Source organism: Lethenteron reissneri, chromosome 10, assembly GCF_015708825.2.
Source record: "Lethenteron reissneri isolate LAM-NWPU_2019-01 chromosome 10, ASM1570882v1, whole genome shotgun sequence".
Lineage (NCBI taxonomy): Eukaryota > Metazoa > Chordata > Hyperoartia > Petromyzontiformes > Petromyzontidae > Lethenteron > Lethenteron reissneri.
The window spans coordinates 9,058,924-9,076,181 of NC_083788.1; the positions used below are offsets into that span (position 1 = coordinate 9,058,924).

Sequence of the window (17,258 nt, forward strand, 5' to 3'; positions counted from 1 at the left end):
AGGTAGCGTGTGGGAAAGTACACTCGACCCGTCACCGTCAGTTTTAATGTCCACAGGTCGTGACTAAATGAGAACACCCATGCATGCAACACCCAACACACACACGCGCGCGCGCGCGCGCACAAGAATTGATTATGAAAAGCGCCCTCGATCTTTTGACTTGCTTTTGACGCAGCCCCATGTTTCTCTGTACATAATTGGCTTCGCTTTTACAATATCCATCCCGATCCAACAGGCCGCACGCACAACGTTGTTGCGCACGGTGCGCGGGCAATTGAGGGTCACTGTGGAACACACTGCAACGAGTAACGCGCCGCGGTAGCTACATTGACCAATTGTGGAGCAGAGGAGAGCAAATACAACAGCTGTTGGCCTGATACGAATGCACGTCAATCGAACAATGGGTCGGAGAAATACAATTCCAACGTGAACTGGCGAGAGTGCGTGTCTTTGTGGGTATTTCCCATGCTACGTGGCAAGTGCACGTTCAGCTTTTGCATTTGACAATAACGTCATGCACATTTTCAAACCGACGACGGTTCTCATCCAGGGCAGACTGTTAGCCTCGTCAGCAATGCAACGTCGCTTAACTTAATGAAATGTCCATTCACACCCGTGGTAGATATTGAAACACTGGCGTTAGTGGAAGACGGTTTTTTTGGACAACTTATCGAGGTCATTTTTTTAATATCTATCTTCTTTTTTATATATATAAAAGGCAAAATTGTCTGTTTGTGGGTTTGTGTCTGTTTGCGCGTTTGCGAACAATTTGCCTCTCCAACGCTGGGGTTGACGTACAAAAAAATATCCAGGTACCAAGCCGTAAGCTCAGGGGTGAGCAAATGCTATTCCTTTTTCACATCCGTCAACTTAAAATGTGTTTCATTAGTGATTTTGGGCGATTTTTGTGCGCTTACCATTTATTTATTTATGACGCACATACCAACTCACGCGCCTTTAGTGTGGGGGGGCAGCCCATGCCAAGTCACACGCCTTCGGTGGGAGTGAGGGGGACATTTTCTTTCGCGTAAAAAATTATAAAAATATACACCAACCGCTGACGTTAATTATTCACTGTGTGATGCCCCCCCCCCACCCCGATGCGTGCAGTTATTACTACTATAGAGTCGCTAGATGCTACCACTATAGGCCGTAGATATTACTGCAGAGCGGCCGGGGAGATCGTGGCTGGGGGGGGGGTGGTCAGGAGTAGCAGCCCAGCCCCAGCCTGCCAAGGTGCCACCTCGGCCGGCGGGACAATCTAAGCGAGGCCGGAGGCTCTGCACGGGACTAGGCCTCACCATGCCACTCTGTCAGATGAGTACATTGTGCTATAGAGTCGATAAATACTGCTATACAGTCAGCATGTACTACTGTAGTAATAGCAGGTACCACCAAAGTCGGTATGCACTGCTGTAATCATAGCAGGTGCCACCACAGTCATTATGCACTGCTGTAATCATAGCAGGTACCACCTTAGTCGGTATGCACTGCTGCAATCATAGCAGGTACCACCACAGTATGCACTGCTGTAATCATAGCAGGTACCACCACAGTCAGTACGCACTGCTGTTATATTTTAAAGAGTAGCTTTTAAATAGTTTTAAGACCCAGGCAACGCCGGGTACTTCCCGTTAGTTTTAAATAAAATGTAAAAAAACATATTTTCAAAATTCCTCCAGCAGTCGATTAGTAAAAGGCTGTACCGTATATAAATATGTGTGTTTACGGTGCAATTCAATACTCCTCTCATTGAGCCGAGGTTGTATAGTGAACGTCGGTATGTTTTAATCGCCTGTGCCCCGTATCTCCCCTCTGTTTACTTTTTCTATATAACTCCCCTTTTATTTTGACGCCCACATTTCAACTGCTGTTTCCAGAGTGGTGGGGGAGGAGTGGAGGTTTCCCGCCATAAAAACCACGTTCCGGTTCCACCAGTCCAGAGGCTGCACCTGACGGGGGTGGGGGTCGTGAAGCCGAGGTCGCAACCGGGTACATAATACCCTACCCGATACCCGGCTACCCGTACCCGGCCGGGTACGGGTAGTCGTTTGCGACCCTGGTGCGGCCGGGTACGGGTACGGGTAGACCGTGAGTCACTTGTGAGTAACTGTTTGTCACTCATTTCCCAACGTCTTGTCTCTTCTCACAATTCAAGTTCCTAGAATCAACCCACCCGCGCCTGCAACATGGCTTCATCCCAGAGGTCGCAATCAGGTACCCGATACCCATACCCTACCCGTACCCAGCAGGGTACGGGTAGGGTACGGGTACAGCCGGGTACGGGTACCCATTTGCGACCCTGGTGCAGCCGGGTACGGGTACGGCTAAGGAATCAAAACCCGTTTGCGACCTCTGTCGTGAAGCCGTTGGTTTAAATGGAACCGTGGTATGAGTCCAGGGTCAGGTGTGCCACGCTCAGCGGTGCAGAACGCATCGTGTGAGATCTGCGCGCGCAGGTGCACCCACCTACCTACCCGCAAGAGGAATGCCTCACGGCTATGTTTTGTTTAAAGGGTGGTTCGTGTTTTTTTGACGAGGACAAGAATGTACATTTGATCGACTGTTAATATTGTCCAAGTACTTTTTTTGAGGAATGTCACGAAAACAATGTTTTGGCGGTGGTGCACGAGCACAGATTTGTCAAAAACACCACCCTAAAAAGGACAACAACTTTACTGTACTGGGTGGCAATGCCCCTTCTTCATAGCATTTCCAGAAACGTCACCTACTGCAGACATTTTTTTTTTGCCTCTGCAGTACGGTGTTATTCACAAATGCGTTGAGCCTGAAAGGAATGTCAGTTGCGTTGACAGAGTAAATCGAGCTACTCGACGTTTTACGATTAAACAGAATTTTACAATTTGTGGTTACGCTGTGTACCTTGGCGTGGCACAATTACTCACGCGCGTAAAAGTTAAACATTTGGGGTTTTTTTTTGTTAACATTCGAATATAACTTATTGTTGGATATTGTTTTTGGTGGGTGGAGAGGTTGTTGCAGCGGCCGTGAGTGGCCTGCTATGTGAACCCAGTGACCCGAGTTTAAGTTCCTGGCCACTGCTAACGTTTTTCAACTACACTATTAACTATAAACTAACTTTTACGTGATCTAACCCAAAAAAAACCCTGTACTATTGATATTGGTCGCGAAAGCCTACGTGCTAACCTATAAACGAACTATTTTTTATTTTACCAGTTAAGGCCCACTGAGCTATATAACTCTTTTTCACAAGCGACCTGGCCACAAATGAAAGCTCAACCAAGTGGCTTTTCACGTGGAAATGTATTGCAACCAAATACTCTAAATGCATGTTCTTTCTAAATGTGGAGGGGACCCGGATAAAAATGCACACAATCACGGAAAGCTACATGCAAACTTCAAATATACACCAGGCGTCAGAGTTGTGGATCGAACCCACGATATCCTGTATACCAGGCGAGGTAGTTAACATCTCGCCACCGTGACGCCCATCCTGGGGGCACTCCACCAACACAACGCTGTTCGGCATGGTCACGTGCGGTCAAACGATTGCCATGACCAACGCGGCTTGGGATAGTTTTCATCCCGCACTAAATTGAGGGTTAAAAAATATACTTTGTGAGCTCTAAGGCAAAAGTTTAAATGTATTCGTTTTTTTATATATTTTAGGCAGCTCTAAAACACCCTACTTGATGGGGAGTGAAACCACGTACGGATTATACAAGATGAAAACACGGGATGAAATTATAATTAATCTTGGTCGAAAAGTAATCCCTACAAGTATTATTAATCCTGCGTTGAATCTTAATTTTGGAGCTTTCGTGACTGCAGGAATTATTCTTCGGTTCTTTCGGTGAAGTCACGTATAAAGATAAAATAATAAATTAAAAAATAGCATTTATTATTTTATCTTTATACGTGACTTCACCGAATAATTCCTGCATTGAATACTGGTTCCGTTATCTTTGCTGGCGTATAGTCCAGCAGCGAATACACCCACATCTCCATCCAGGAGTAGATCAGTGCAGATGACAATGAAGTGCTTACACACACAATCTAGCCTGTGGGAGTCTCTAACATCCCACGACTTTCGTGTTGTTGTTTTTTTTCATCTGGACAGACGACAGCAGTGAAGCACTTTTCGGTGGGATTTAAAAAATAATGGATCCGACCCTGCCTCTTAATATTGCAATGTTCTGTGCGCTCACATTGACATCTCACGGCAGCCTTGAATCCATGATCGCGACGGAGCTCGGCCGCCCTCTCTCGTCTGATGCCGGTATTGCCAAATAAAGTTTTTGAAAAACAAATGCTCGCCCAGTAACGTTGAAGCCACTTGACCGACAGGAGAAAGTTGTTTCTTGATGGGGCGATACGAAACAGAAGCTAGGGGACGTCCATAAATGACGTCACGCACATAGGGGGGGGGGTCAGACATTTGTGACGATGTGTGATAAGGGGAGGGGGGGGTTGAGAAATGTGACGCAACTTTAAATAAATACTAGCTTTACTACCCGGCTTCGCCCGGGTCTTGGATCGACGACGCTAGGCCGCCTTTGTCTCCCCAGTGGCGATGTTCATACGCCACAGCAGTGACTCGTTTACAACATCAGAGTGCAGCGCCACATTAAATACGCACTACAATGACAATAGTTTAAAGCGATTTGAATAATTTTTTTTGGAGGGGGAGGCAGAGCTTTGTGACGTCATATTTGAGGGGGGGGTCTGACTTTTTGTGACGCCATGTGACGACGACGGGGGGGGGGTTAAAAAACGTCCAAAATCGCGTGACGTCATTTATGGACGGCCCCCTAGACAAAATAGTGAGGATGTCCCTCGGCTATCCCACTCATGGAGCGGAGCTCTCGTCGGCACGGAGACTCAAGAGTAGAACATGACCGCAGACCTGGGTGTGAACCTCGTAGCGCCTGAGCCGAGAGAGAAAAACGTGACTATCCCTGGAAACACCCCACAGAAACACTCTCCTCACTCAGGGACATCTCTGGCGTGGGCAGGGGGTGGATGGACGGACCATTGAATCCATCACCTCGATTCTATCACACCAAGCCCGAGATGTCATCACGTTGATTGTGGAGTGTACGACTCCAGAGACAATAACTATAGGGCCACCTTCTTATTTATTTCTCATAACTCACGCTGTTACACTCACTAGCGCATCACACAACACGGACCGCCTGGCAACGACGGCGCTGACTGACTAGATAGCTGGCTAATTGTCCAGCAGTGGCGACGTCGGACGATGACCAAGGACGGCAGCGACGACAAGACGAGCCCGATTCCCACGGACAGCCCTGAGCTCCCTCTCTCTCGCCCCCCTTTTATACTTCCAGCGGGGCCGGGCCACGCCCTGGCCACGCCCCCCCGTTCTGGAACCTTCTAACTGGTTCTTGGAGCCACAAGATGGATCCCTTCCACGACCCTTGTTGGTCCATTCATTATCCCTTCCATGAGCCTTGCCCCCAGCTCTTCCTTTTGGGTGGGTACACTCGCAATTGCTACCCTGGTCGCCAGTCGGCGCTGCTACACTACAATTGTATCGTTCTTGTGCATTGCTGAATTGTACGTTGAGCAGAGCGGTGGCTGGGTCTTGTACGTGGGGGCATTGTGGCGATGCCCAACATAAAAATGTGCACGATATCTCCTCATGCTTCTTTGCGCACTTTTACGGTTTTGTTCTACATTTTGTTTTATTTATGACCGTGTTTCTGGTTCATATGTCAGAGAAGGGAGTATGCAGCGATCAAAAGTGTCTTTTTCAGGCACAAGGGTAAGTTTACTTTTAATTAAGATGTTCAATTATCCCAAATCTCTCCAACCTGCCCTCGTCTGCCTCTTCACATCACCATTTTGATGCCGGTCCACACACTCTGCTGTGTTTTTAAGTATTGTCCTTCCATCAGATATCTCGAATTGTTTTGCGAATTTGTTCTACACAACCTGTTGCTCTGCGGCCGTCTGGAACGCTCTTCCTTCTGATATTAGGAAGCCACTGAAGCTATGCACTTTTGCATAATCTAGATTTACAAACTGATTTCTTTAGAACTGATGTTTGTGTTTAGTTTGTTGTCCTTCCCTCTCACCTCCGATTAGCACGGTTGCCTATGTACGGTGCGAAAGAAGTTCAGCATACAGTACATACATATACAATCTGATAATACTGTCTGTATGCTTGGGGGAGGGGATTTGTTTTACCATACTTCGCTAGTCTGGTCAAAGTGCATTGGCGAAAGGGTGGGAGCAGGACAAAAAAATTCTAAAATATTCAAATAAACTCAGCAAACCATTTATTGTGTTCTGCGATACATCGATAAAAGTATACACCATTTGTGTACCATAATACCACACCAAAATGACTGTGTAATACTGCACAGCAACTAAACATCATCCCAACTATACTCTGAATTGGTTCGTTCAAATTTACATAAATCCAGATATTTTGAATGGAGCTATGGATAAATAATTTTTTTGGTAAACCACATGGTAAATATATTTTAAATTCATAAACACACATGGGACATGGAATCTGCAATTCACTTTAGAGCTGGGTAGTCCTAATGGAAAGCAAAAACAAATATCATTAAATCACAAAAACTCACATTCCTCACGTGCATTTCCTTGCACGATATATCACACAAAACAATTTGGGCAACGTACCTTCGTGAAATCACATCCATTCATTTCTAACGTTACATTTCTGCACCATTTAGTGAAGACATATACTTTCTGCATTCATATTTTTGTGCAGCATTTGGTTTAATGGGAAATTTAAAAAAATAATATTAGAAAAATGTGTTTAAGAAAACAAAGCACGTCTACGACTGCCAATCAACTTTGTGGTGTTCTCTCTGTTTCGTGTTGATCATTTTAGTTTGCTTTCTCTACGATCGTTTCCCATCTTCACTGCCGATCAGTGTCAGGCCAGCTGACAGCACCGTGCCGATGTCCAGTCGATCCCACCGCACTGGCAGTGACACGTGCTGTCGTTTGGGATGTCCCACGAACCACACGCGCTTCCACACGAACACGATACTGCTATGTGCCCTGCGGGGGAACAATGATAGATGCTGATCACAGTGCACATTATGGGGTGATGCCATCGGAGGTGACGTCATGAACATTGAATTGAACCCCTCCCCACCCTCCCTATGAGAAAGATCAGGATATCTTACATTGAAACTCTCTGCCAAGGGAGACATGCACACAAGTGGCAAAGATGGTAATATGTTTGGTTTGGGCAAAGAAGAGTCAATTATTGCCTCTACTCAAGTTAACAAGCAGTAATAACCAATAACATGACTTGGATGGAAATATATGATTCATCATTGTCCATTGCCTCATCGATTAGGGCTCGCAGAGACACATTCTGATTGCTATACAACCGACAGTAAGATGAATCTTAGAAGGTTGCAACCGCACAATCCTTTCACACATGGGGTTTTCCACGGGCAATATCCTTTTGCAATTCCCCCCAAAAATTACCTCCTGCTGATTGAAGTAAATCACCGCCTGCGTGCAGAGTCTATGCATCACAAGGGCACTCGCCGCTAGGATATTAATTCACGTGATGCACCACAGAGACCCCCCGCACACACAATCACACATCCCTCTCACCTGTGGGGCAACTCGTGGTGGCACCTGCGTTGGAGACGTTTCTGCAGGAGATGCGGTTCGTTGCAGCTGGAGTGCCTGGACTCCCAGGGGGTCCAGGAGGACCAGTGTTGCCTGGTTGCCCTCTCAGGCCGTTGTTACCAGGGGGACCAACTGGTCCAGGAGGTCCAGAGCTCCCAGCTGGGCCAGGTGAGCCAGCTGGGCCAGCTGGACCCAGTTTTCCTGGAGGGCCTTTACTGCCAGGGTCACCTGGCACACCTACAATCAGGACACACCGGCATGGTCTGGGTGTAAGTGACCATAGTTTTCAATAGCTGTAGGCAATTATAACAGTAATCAATGGCCTACACTTGTGGAACACGTTGAAGGTGTTTCCTTTGATTTTACAATAGATGGCGACACTTTTATACTCGCTAGCAATAATTAAGTTGCCAACAATCTATTCATCGGGTCTATGCAAACCTGCTCGATTTCCAGGCAGTTTAACTGCTAGGATGTGCAAGCAAATTGCAATATGAAATTTCATAACTGGGATCGATTGAGCGACAGTTAAGAACAATAGCGTTGGCGAAAGTATGACCAAGTGATCTTATTCTTGGTTCTTTTGGTAAAGTAACGTCGAAGGGAAACAATAAAATAATAAAAATTTAAAACAATAAAATTCTTACGACGTTTCGACCGCAACACAAGCAATCATCATCAGGTGTGATTATTTTATTATTTTATATTTTTATTATTTTATTGTTTCCCTTCTACGTGACTTCACCGAAAGAACCAAGAATATGAATCCCTGCAGTCACGAAAGCTTTAAATCAAAATTCAAGTGATCTTACTTTAAGCAAGACCCACAAAAATTACCTCTTGGTCCAGTCTCTCCATCCTTTCCCGGTATTCCTCGTGGGCATGAGGATAATCCATAATAAATGCTACAAGCACACACAGGTTTAGAAGTATAGTGAAAAAATGTAAATATGACTGTGATTCACAATGTGGTAGACATCACAGAGAAGATGAGTGAGAAAAGGCCCGTGTGGTTCGGTCACGTGGAGAGACAACAGGGAAAGTATGTGGGTCAGAAGGTGGCGAGTGATGCAAGTGGAAGGAAAGAGATGAAGAGGAAGGCAGAAGAAGAGGTGGGGCGATGTGGTGCGGACATGGTGGCCTGATGAGCGGAAAGGGAGATGGCGCAGGACAGGGCAGTTGCGGAGAAGGTTGGCAAGGACAGGGGACCCCACATGAGTGGGACAAACGCGTGGAAAAAGAAGAAGACACTCGGGAAATTGAAAACACTGTCTGCAAATAACTCTCTTTTGATTACACACAGCAGCAGCAACATCGCCCCCCCCCATACCCCCCTCCCCCCACTGTGAATACTTAACAAGCCACTCCTGAAACATACTACTGAGCCTCAGTGTGAGGCTTTCCTGGGTTAACGAGAGTTTGTACGTCATACATTTATTAAACTTCTTTCGCACCGTACTTAGTCAACCCGTACTAATCGTAGGTGCGAGAATAATAATGGCAATGATGCATTTGCCATGTCCTATGGAACCGAAATCGGTGCTTCCATGCTCAGTCTCGTTACCTGCATATTTTGGGTAGGAGCTCTTCCAGTTGCCTCTGTTCAGAAACAAAATCACATTTCGAATTTATAACAACTACAAGTAGACATCCAAGCTCTCACACGTGAAGGTTTTAATGATTTACAGTATTACGCACCGTAAATTGTATTCGCAAATCCATTTACGAATTGCTCAATTTAATTTACATAACGAGTGGCAAATACAAATCCGAAGAGGCGTTTATTTTTCTGATCATGGTTATATTTATGATTGTGATTATCTGCTCATTACACGACAGATGAAGTTGCAAAACTATTCAACGAGTTGTGCAACCGAATGCAGGACTATAGTTTAAATATTAATATAGCCCAATACATAATTATCTTATACCACTTGCAATGTTCTCATCGCACAATGTATCGGCGTGTTTATACAGGTAATATAGTACAGTATTCACCGCATATGTAACTCTCCCCACATATACGAGAGTTCAATGTGCATCCCGAGTAAAAACGTGAGCCCAACGCTGGCCCAACACCGCACGTTTACCAGGTCGACGAATCTTTACCATCCATCATATTTTTACCTTTTCCGCTTGGCGGTCGTCAGTTGCATGCGCCTGTGCAAAGGCAAAGGCTAGCAGCAACCACAGTGTCAGGCTGTATAGCAACTTCATCTTTCCCCTGCTCAGCAACAGACGAAAAACTAATATAGCAACGCAATTGTAGTGCCTCTATAGCACGGAGGCGAATATTTAACAGAGAACCTTGGGGAATTCCTGATCGTTTATCAATTGTGAGGGGTGAGGGGGAGGATGTTTACGGGAAAATGTCTCATCAGCAGGATCCATAACTTGAGTGACTTGGCAGGACCATGCCAGGCATTTTTTTGTTGGAAATAACTGAGCGATTAGAACACACAGTGTCGTAAACGCCTACATTCTACCAGCTTCTTATAAGCAGGTACGACAAACAGCATATTCGGCTACGTTCAGATATGGGTATTCTTTGGTTATTTCGGTAAAGTCGCGTAGATAAAAATAATACAAATAAAGTGAAAAAATATATAAATATATAAATATTTTAATTCACTTTTTTTTTATTAACGTGACTTTACCAAAAGAACCAAAGAATATGAATTCCTGTAGTCACGAAAGTTTTAAGTCAAAATTCAGATATGGATGTTCATGGAATGCCATACACGTGGATGATAATGTGTATCGTCCAGGCATGTAGTAATTACAGTCTATTGCAAGCCTAGGATTTGCAAAGGCATTCAAGTTTACAACTGGGGGGGGGAGTCAATTTATGACATTAGATCCATTGGCTGGCGAGTTTCCTTATCATTAGCAAATCCAGTCAAACAACATTGCTTCACCGTCTTTGTTAAGCTATACACACACTGTACAATTTGTAATGACTTGACACAATGGTTGCACAAGCGTGGAAAATCACTTTGAAGATGAGCCTAAGCTAATCTGTTATACAAGCCCGGCGTTCCGTTTTTCCCGTCAACGAAATTATAAGTTCTAAAAAGTGGACGACATCCCCCCACCGCCTCCAGATGTGGGGGTAAAAAGTCGTAGATCCAACAGTGTTCCAAAAATTGTCGACCCACGCAAACACATTTTTAACTTCCCCACCCCCCAAATGTATTTTGTAGGCATAGACACCCTACATACAACAGAGTCTAGATTTCTTTCGGAGGCAGGAGCTAGAATAGGGACTGTGAAATTGAGAAATGCAGCCTATAAACAGGCTTAAGAATAAACTAAAAGCTTAAACAAATTACGTTGTGTAGAGTTGCACTGCTCTAACGAGAACTACACTGGTCAACAAAAAGAAAAAAAAATTCTGGCCTGGACTTTTGCAGTTTTAGACTAATTTCAGGGTGCTGATTCCAAATCTGTTCTCAGATTTGCTCTATCACATCTCATTTTTATGCTATCGGCATACCCCATTTTCATTGATTTTACCCGAAATTAACTCTGTCACTTATGATTGCAAGTTGTTTGCGAGTCAGTGACTGCTTTAGTGTTAAAATATGGTGCTGTATTTTTAGGATAGTGTGTTTATAATATCATTTTATGTAGATATCCACATTTATTTAATATTTTTCTTCTGCAGTTTTTTATTGAAAATGCAATATTTGATATCTCAAAAACTTTATGTGATAGGACAAAAACTGATGCCAGATTTGGAATCAGCAAATTACATTAAAACCGTTGGAATACCTTGTGCCAGAAAAAGTGTGTTGACCAGTGAGCTATTAAAGGACAAGCCAGAGAACGACTGTGGCCATGCAACCCAAACTGTGGGCCGTATCGTGAAACAAGGTCGCCCGCACTCCTCCCACGTGTGAGAAATAGCAAAACTAGTCAAGACTCTCCTGAGGCCTTCTTGTCGTGCCGAGCAGACCTCAACATTTACCATTCCACTCCTGAACATATCACCACGGGCAAGAATCAAACGACAGGACATCTCTAACCACAAAGAACACCGCAATGCACGAACCGTCTATGCAGAGACCCATGTCTGACCATCTGAACAATAAACCGAACTTTCCAAGGACAAAATTCTGAGTCTCCCTACTCTCCCTGACTGTAGTCTCTATCAAGGCAGCAATCGGCATCTGTCTTTCTCTACAGGTTGTTTTCGAGTTCAAACGTGCCCTGTATATACTTAAATATATATAAAGGTGTTGGTTCTGCTTCCTTGATCTTGCCCGAACCTTCTAGAAGGTTCTACCAAATCATATGTGCCTTGTTCCTCAACTACTACGACTATGGTATGTACATTAAACTTTATTCGCACCGTACGTAGCCAACCGTGCTCATCAGGGCTGCGGGAAATGCTCAACTTTTCCTTCCGTATGGAGATACATTGAGCAGCAATTTTGAACGAATCTCCAAATTGCAAGCCGGAGCTGCTGGCTTCAGAGAATGAATAGCGTGAGTAAACCCCCCCCCCCCCCCCCATGCTCTCAGAGAACGCGCTCGCAGTCGACACGACTTCACAACGCGTTCTTTGAGCCAACATCAAATCAGCACCTTTCCCCACTTCTGCACAACAACAGAAACTCAAGCCAATTCCAGCTCCGTCACGTACGCCCCCAGTTCGTCTCTTAGCAGCTTGGCAGGCCTTTGCCAAGTCGTTACTAGAGTACTGCACAGGCTGGTCCAGACGTCCTGTGACCCCCATACGTAAGTATCTACAACTTAAGTGAGGTTTATTTAAAGAAAATTGAATATGCAAAGAAAAACAATTGTAGGGGTCGATTAATTGAGAGTCACGAGAATTATGGACCGCTGTTTGCAGTGACTCGGCGGGCATTGCAAATGACATATAGAAATGTGACATGGCTATATTTTTTTATTTTACCAGGTAAGGGCCACTGAGCTGTTATTCAAAAGCGACTTCGCCACATATGATAGTGGAAACGTATCGCATGTTGATTCTAAATGAGCAGGGAAAAACCAGAGGACCCAGAGAAAATCCACGCGACAATGGGGAGAACATGCAGACTCAAAATAGACAGCCCGTGTCAGGTTCTGGATTGAACCCATGACCTCCTGTATATCAGGCGAAGTCGTTAACATCTCACCACCATGGTGCCCCACATATGGTGCGTTGGAAATTTTATGATTAGGCAGTGTAGGCGAACCGTATTTTTGCATCAAATGTGTTTTAGATACCACTCGATTATATACTTTGCATGCAGTGTGATTGTACAAGTGTAGTGACATAGAATAGGTCACATAGCAGCATAGCGCTAGCTGCTGGCAGGGAAGGGGATCTGCAGCTTACAGCAGCCCTGACTGACAGCAGGCCACGTGATAGACCAGAGAGGGATCTAGGGGAAAGTTTACGAAAGGGCCCATAGAGAACCCGCTGGTAGGTTCCAGAAGGGGGGCGTGGCCAGGGCGGAGCCAGGCCACGCTGACAGTATAAGAGGGGCCTCTGTAGGGGACCTCGGCGCTGTCGTGTGGAGTGGGATCCCGTCGTGCTGCTGCTGGAGTCTTCACCGTCTTCTCCGTCTTCACCATCTCGGCGTGGCCAGTCAGGCAGTCTACCAGCTGCCCTGACTGGGAGCCGTGGTTACCAAGTGTTAACTGTTAGTGTCTCTGAGTCACTCTGCAAGTGCCCATCATGGGGGGGGGGAAATGCTTTGGCCAGAATTTGGACAATCTTTGCTCCAATGGATTGTTTCAAAAAGCCACCAAATCACACGTGGTTGTTGTTTTTTTGCCTCATGGCAAGGGTTTTAAATAAAAAGAGATTCACGAAGTAACATCAACAAGCATTTATTAGGAAAAATCAAATGTCATTTATCTCAATAGAAATGAGCTTCACCAAAATCAGCATATGTGTTTACAACATACCTGTCAACCCATATGGTGTACCCGTATTCTTGTACAGAGACATTGAGTTTTCAGGTCCATACAGCGTGCAGTCCTTTCAATATGGACATTTTTTTGTCTATTTGTTTGTGTTTCTCCCTTGTGATGGGACTTTGTCGGATGAACGTTGAGATTTATAAGGGCACGGGGTGACCAATAAGGTCTGAATTGTTCTGTAATAAGGTAGGCACTGATAAGGGGTTGACAGGTATCTTATAAAATCCGGATTTTTTTTTCCATATTGGTTCATTAAAAAATATATCCATAGAAAGACATGTTATCATGCACCAACAGACAAATCTGTGTAGTCAAGTTCAACACTTTGCTATATATTTTTTTTTATTCATAAACACATGGGACATATAAACGACAAATCACTTCAGAGGTTTGCAGACGAAATTAAGCAGCAAAAATGTCTTGTGAGATTACATTTCTGCACGATACTTGGTGAAAATAGATGCTCTCTGCATTTGCAATGTGCTGCATTCTGTCCCAAGGAAAAAAAGATAGTTGAAGTATCCTATCAAATTAGATTTAATAAAAAAAAATCGTCTCTACTTCACAGAACAATTATTGTTCTCCCATCTGCACCGCCGATCCGTCTCAGGCCAGCTGACAGCACCGCGCCGATGTCCAGTCGATCCCACCGCACTGGCAGTGACACGTGCTGTCGTTTGGGATGTCCCACGAACCACACGCGCTTCCACATGCGCACGACAACGCGATGTAACCTGTGGGGGGTGGGGGGTATGGATACACGTCAACACATTCATGGGAATGAGTACACTGCAGTATAGCCGAAGTAGAGTCATTATCATTGTATCACTTCCTGCTGATCGAATCAAACCATTGAATCAATGCAGTCGATGAGTGACTGGGGCACTATCCTCTAGGATACTTATCCACGTAATGGTCCATGTCCCCCCACCAAAACCAACACCCGCTATTCGCCACTAAGAGATAGTGATGTCACCACGGTGACTGTGCCAGGCCAGGTGCACTTTGAGGCCACGTGAAGTGTCGAAGGCTCAAAACAAATAATCCTGTGCTAGAATCCCCCCCCCCCCCCACACACACATCCCTCTCACCTGTGGGGCAACTCGTGGTGGCACCTCTGCTGGAGACGTTAGTGCAGGAGATGCGGTTCGTTGCAGCTGGAGTTCCAGGACTCCCAGGGGGTCCAGGAGGACCAGTGTTGCCTGGTTCCCCTCTCAGGCCGTTGTTACCAGGGGGACCAGCTGGTCCAGCAGGTCCAGAGCTCCCAGCTGGGCCAGGTGAGCCAGTTGGGCCCAGTGGTCCAGCAGGACCGACACTGCCCGGGTTGCCTGGCACACCTACAATCAGGACACACCGGCATTGTCTGGGTTGAAGTGACCATAGTTTTCAAAGGCAACGGGCCATGATAAAAATAGCAGTGGGCGGTGCGCCCTTGGGAAACATTTCCATTTTAATGTCAACTTTGCTGTAGAATGCGCACCTTGGATTAAACATATCCTTGCCGGTTGAAGAAATAAAGTCTTTGTGTTTGTACAAACCGGTCCAATGGCATGCAGTCGAACTGCAAGGATATGCTAGCAAATGGCAATTAAAGGTAATTTCCCAGTTGCATTCCAATGAACCTATTCAGTTAAACATAATAGCGTTTGTTGGCAAACGTGACGAGCAAGTGTTCTCACGAGAACCAATAACCCGCGATGAATTACCTTGTGGTCCGGCACATCCATCCCTTCCAGGAAGGCCTCGTGGGCCTCGAGTTCCAAAACAAATGCTGCAAGCACACACAGGTGGAGAAGTGAGAGGGCAGTTACAGTATTCCCTTTGTCAATGTAATGGACACCATTAGTCTTCAACAAGGGGTGCCCACGTTGGTGAGATCTTAACTACCTCGCCTGGTATACAGGAGGTCATGGGTTCGATCCCGATCCCGATCCCGACCCTGACACCTGCTTATATGATTGGAGATTGCATGTATCACTCTGTGGTCGCGTGGGTTTTTCTCCGGGTCCTCATTTAGAAAGATCCGTTTCGAGTATTCAGCTGCTATACATCTCCACGTGAAAAGTCATTTCCACATGATAAGCCATGTCCACATGATAAGCCATGTCCACGTGTTAAGCCATTTCCACGTGATAAGTCATTTCCACGTGATAAGCCATTTCATTGCGCCAGGTCACTTCTGAAAAAGAGCTAGATAGGTCAGTGGGCCTTATCTGGAAAAATAAAAATGAAGGTTTTTTAAGTGTATCTTAAAAATGCTGAATAAACCTTTTTTCCCTTCTCGGTGTGTAATCATAATTGGGGACATTCAGATACATTTGAATTTTGTAGAATAAAATTCGTGAGATTTGTTTGCTGTGATTGAAATAACAGTAGGAAACGTTAAAACTGCAGAATGTTTGCTATCAATGTACTCATGTGCTGTATTTAACATTGAACCTTGATATAAGTAACACGTTTTCCGTCTACAATGTGTAACATACGTTAAAAGTTACATTTTTTATATTGTACACAATAAAATAAAATACAGCAATGGCAGTTGTACAATTATTCTTCAACGAAATATTTTTCGTCTCTTGTAAGTGAGAGTTGTTTACATTAACTTGATTAAAGCTCAATACAATTAATATTGAAAAGGTAATTACAGTTGAACCATAAGTTACAACCCAAACTTTAGTTTACATCTAAGTTATCATCCTGTCATTGAAAACATTAGCAGAGTTGAATTGAATCGAAAACAGTGCTTCCCTTTTCGGAGTCTCATTACCTGCAGCTGTTGGGCAGGAGGTCTTCCAGTTCACTCTGTTCACAAAATAAAAACAAAACACACATTGGGAAGTTACGTGAATAGTCAAGTAGTGTATTAATAGTTGATTGATTCGGTGGAAACTGAAGCATTCATCCAAGCAAGGTCTCACAAACCGAGTTCTTAATAATCAGTATATCAAAGTACAGCATACATCAGGTCAAAGTTAGTTTCCATCAGGTCAAAGTTAGTTAAAATTCTGAACACCTTAAACGCCGTCAATGTCAGGCAATACACTTGCAATTTGGTTAACTACTGCATTGAATATTAAGTAATACGTCACTGTACATAATTATGCTCAACTCCTGAAAATGTGTTATTCGTTCACATGTACTGGAAATGAATATTTTCATATGGAGTACAACATACGGCACAGCATTAATCGCGAAATATCTTCAAACAATGTGCATATTTAAAATATTCACCGTAGCCTTTTCGTTGTGGGAAACGTCGCTTTCCAAGGGACCGGCATGTGTCGGTCGAAAGATTAAGAGGCAGACTGCCAGAGTGCACAATACCGTCTTCATGTTGGCAATGATTTGGGACAGAACCCCAACGATGAGTGTCACTCCTCAGTCTGGGTGCAGGTATTTAAAGGGACAGCGTTGACAACCAAACAATCATTGGGAAAATCCCAACTGTTTGATTGCTCAACAGCATTTACAAATAATGTGCATGCCACTCCCTTAGAAGGAGGGGTTTGCGGTTTATCTCGAGAGTAAAGATTTTGAGTAACAAAATCTTACCACATCGCGGAGAAAAACTGAGTGAATACAACACAGAAAATCTATTCAATGTTTCTACAACATCTTTGAAGACATTGGGAAAATCCCAATCGTTTGATTGCTCAACAGTATCTACAAATAATGTGCATGCCACTCCC

General features: G+C 44.7%; 2 protein-coding genes across 2 annotated transcripts; both read right to left on the bottom strand.

Moving 5' to 3' along the window:
• Positions 1-6,272: 6,272 nt before the first annotated feature.
• LOC133340959 (cuticle collagen 7-like) lies at positions 6,273-9,918 on the bottom strand. Its single transcript, XM_061549504.1, has 5 exons — positions 9,760-9,918; positions 9,197-9,231; positions 8,470-8,537; positions 7,615-7,869; positions 6,273-7,044 (listed from the first exon to the last, which is right to left on the bottom strand). The coding sequence occupies exons 1-5, from the start codon at positions 9,847-9,849 to the stop codon at positions 6,917-6,919; spliced, it is 576 nt and encodes a 191-aa protein (XP_061405488.1). The 5' UTR covers positions 9,850-9,918; the 3' UTR covers positions 6,273-6,916.
• A 3,542-nt stretch (positions 9,919-13,460) lies between these two features.
• LOC133340961 (cuticle collagen 40-like) lies at positions 13,461-16,950 on the bottom strand. Its single transcript, XM_061549506.1, has 5 exons — positions 16,801-16,950; positions 16,337-16,371; positions 15,276-15,340; positions 14,661-14,906; positions 13,461-14,303 (listed from the first exon to the last, which is right to left on the bottom strand). The coding sequence occupies exons 1-5, from the start codon at positions 16,900-16,902 to the stop codon at positions 14,176-14,178; spliced, it is 576 nt and encodes a 191-aa protein (XP_061405490.1). The 5' UTR covers positions 16,903-16,950; the 3' UTR covers positions 13,461-14,175.
• Positions 16,951-17,258: the final 308 nt, after the last annotated feature.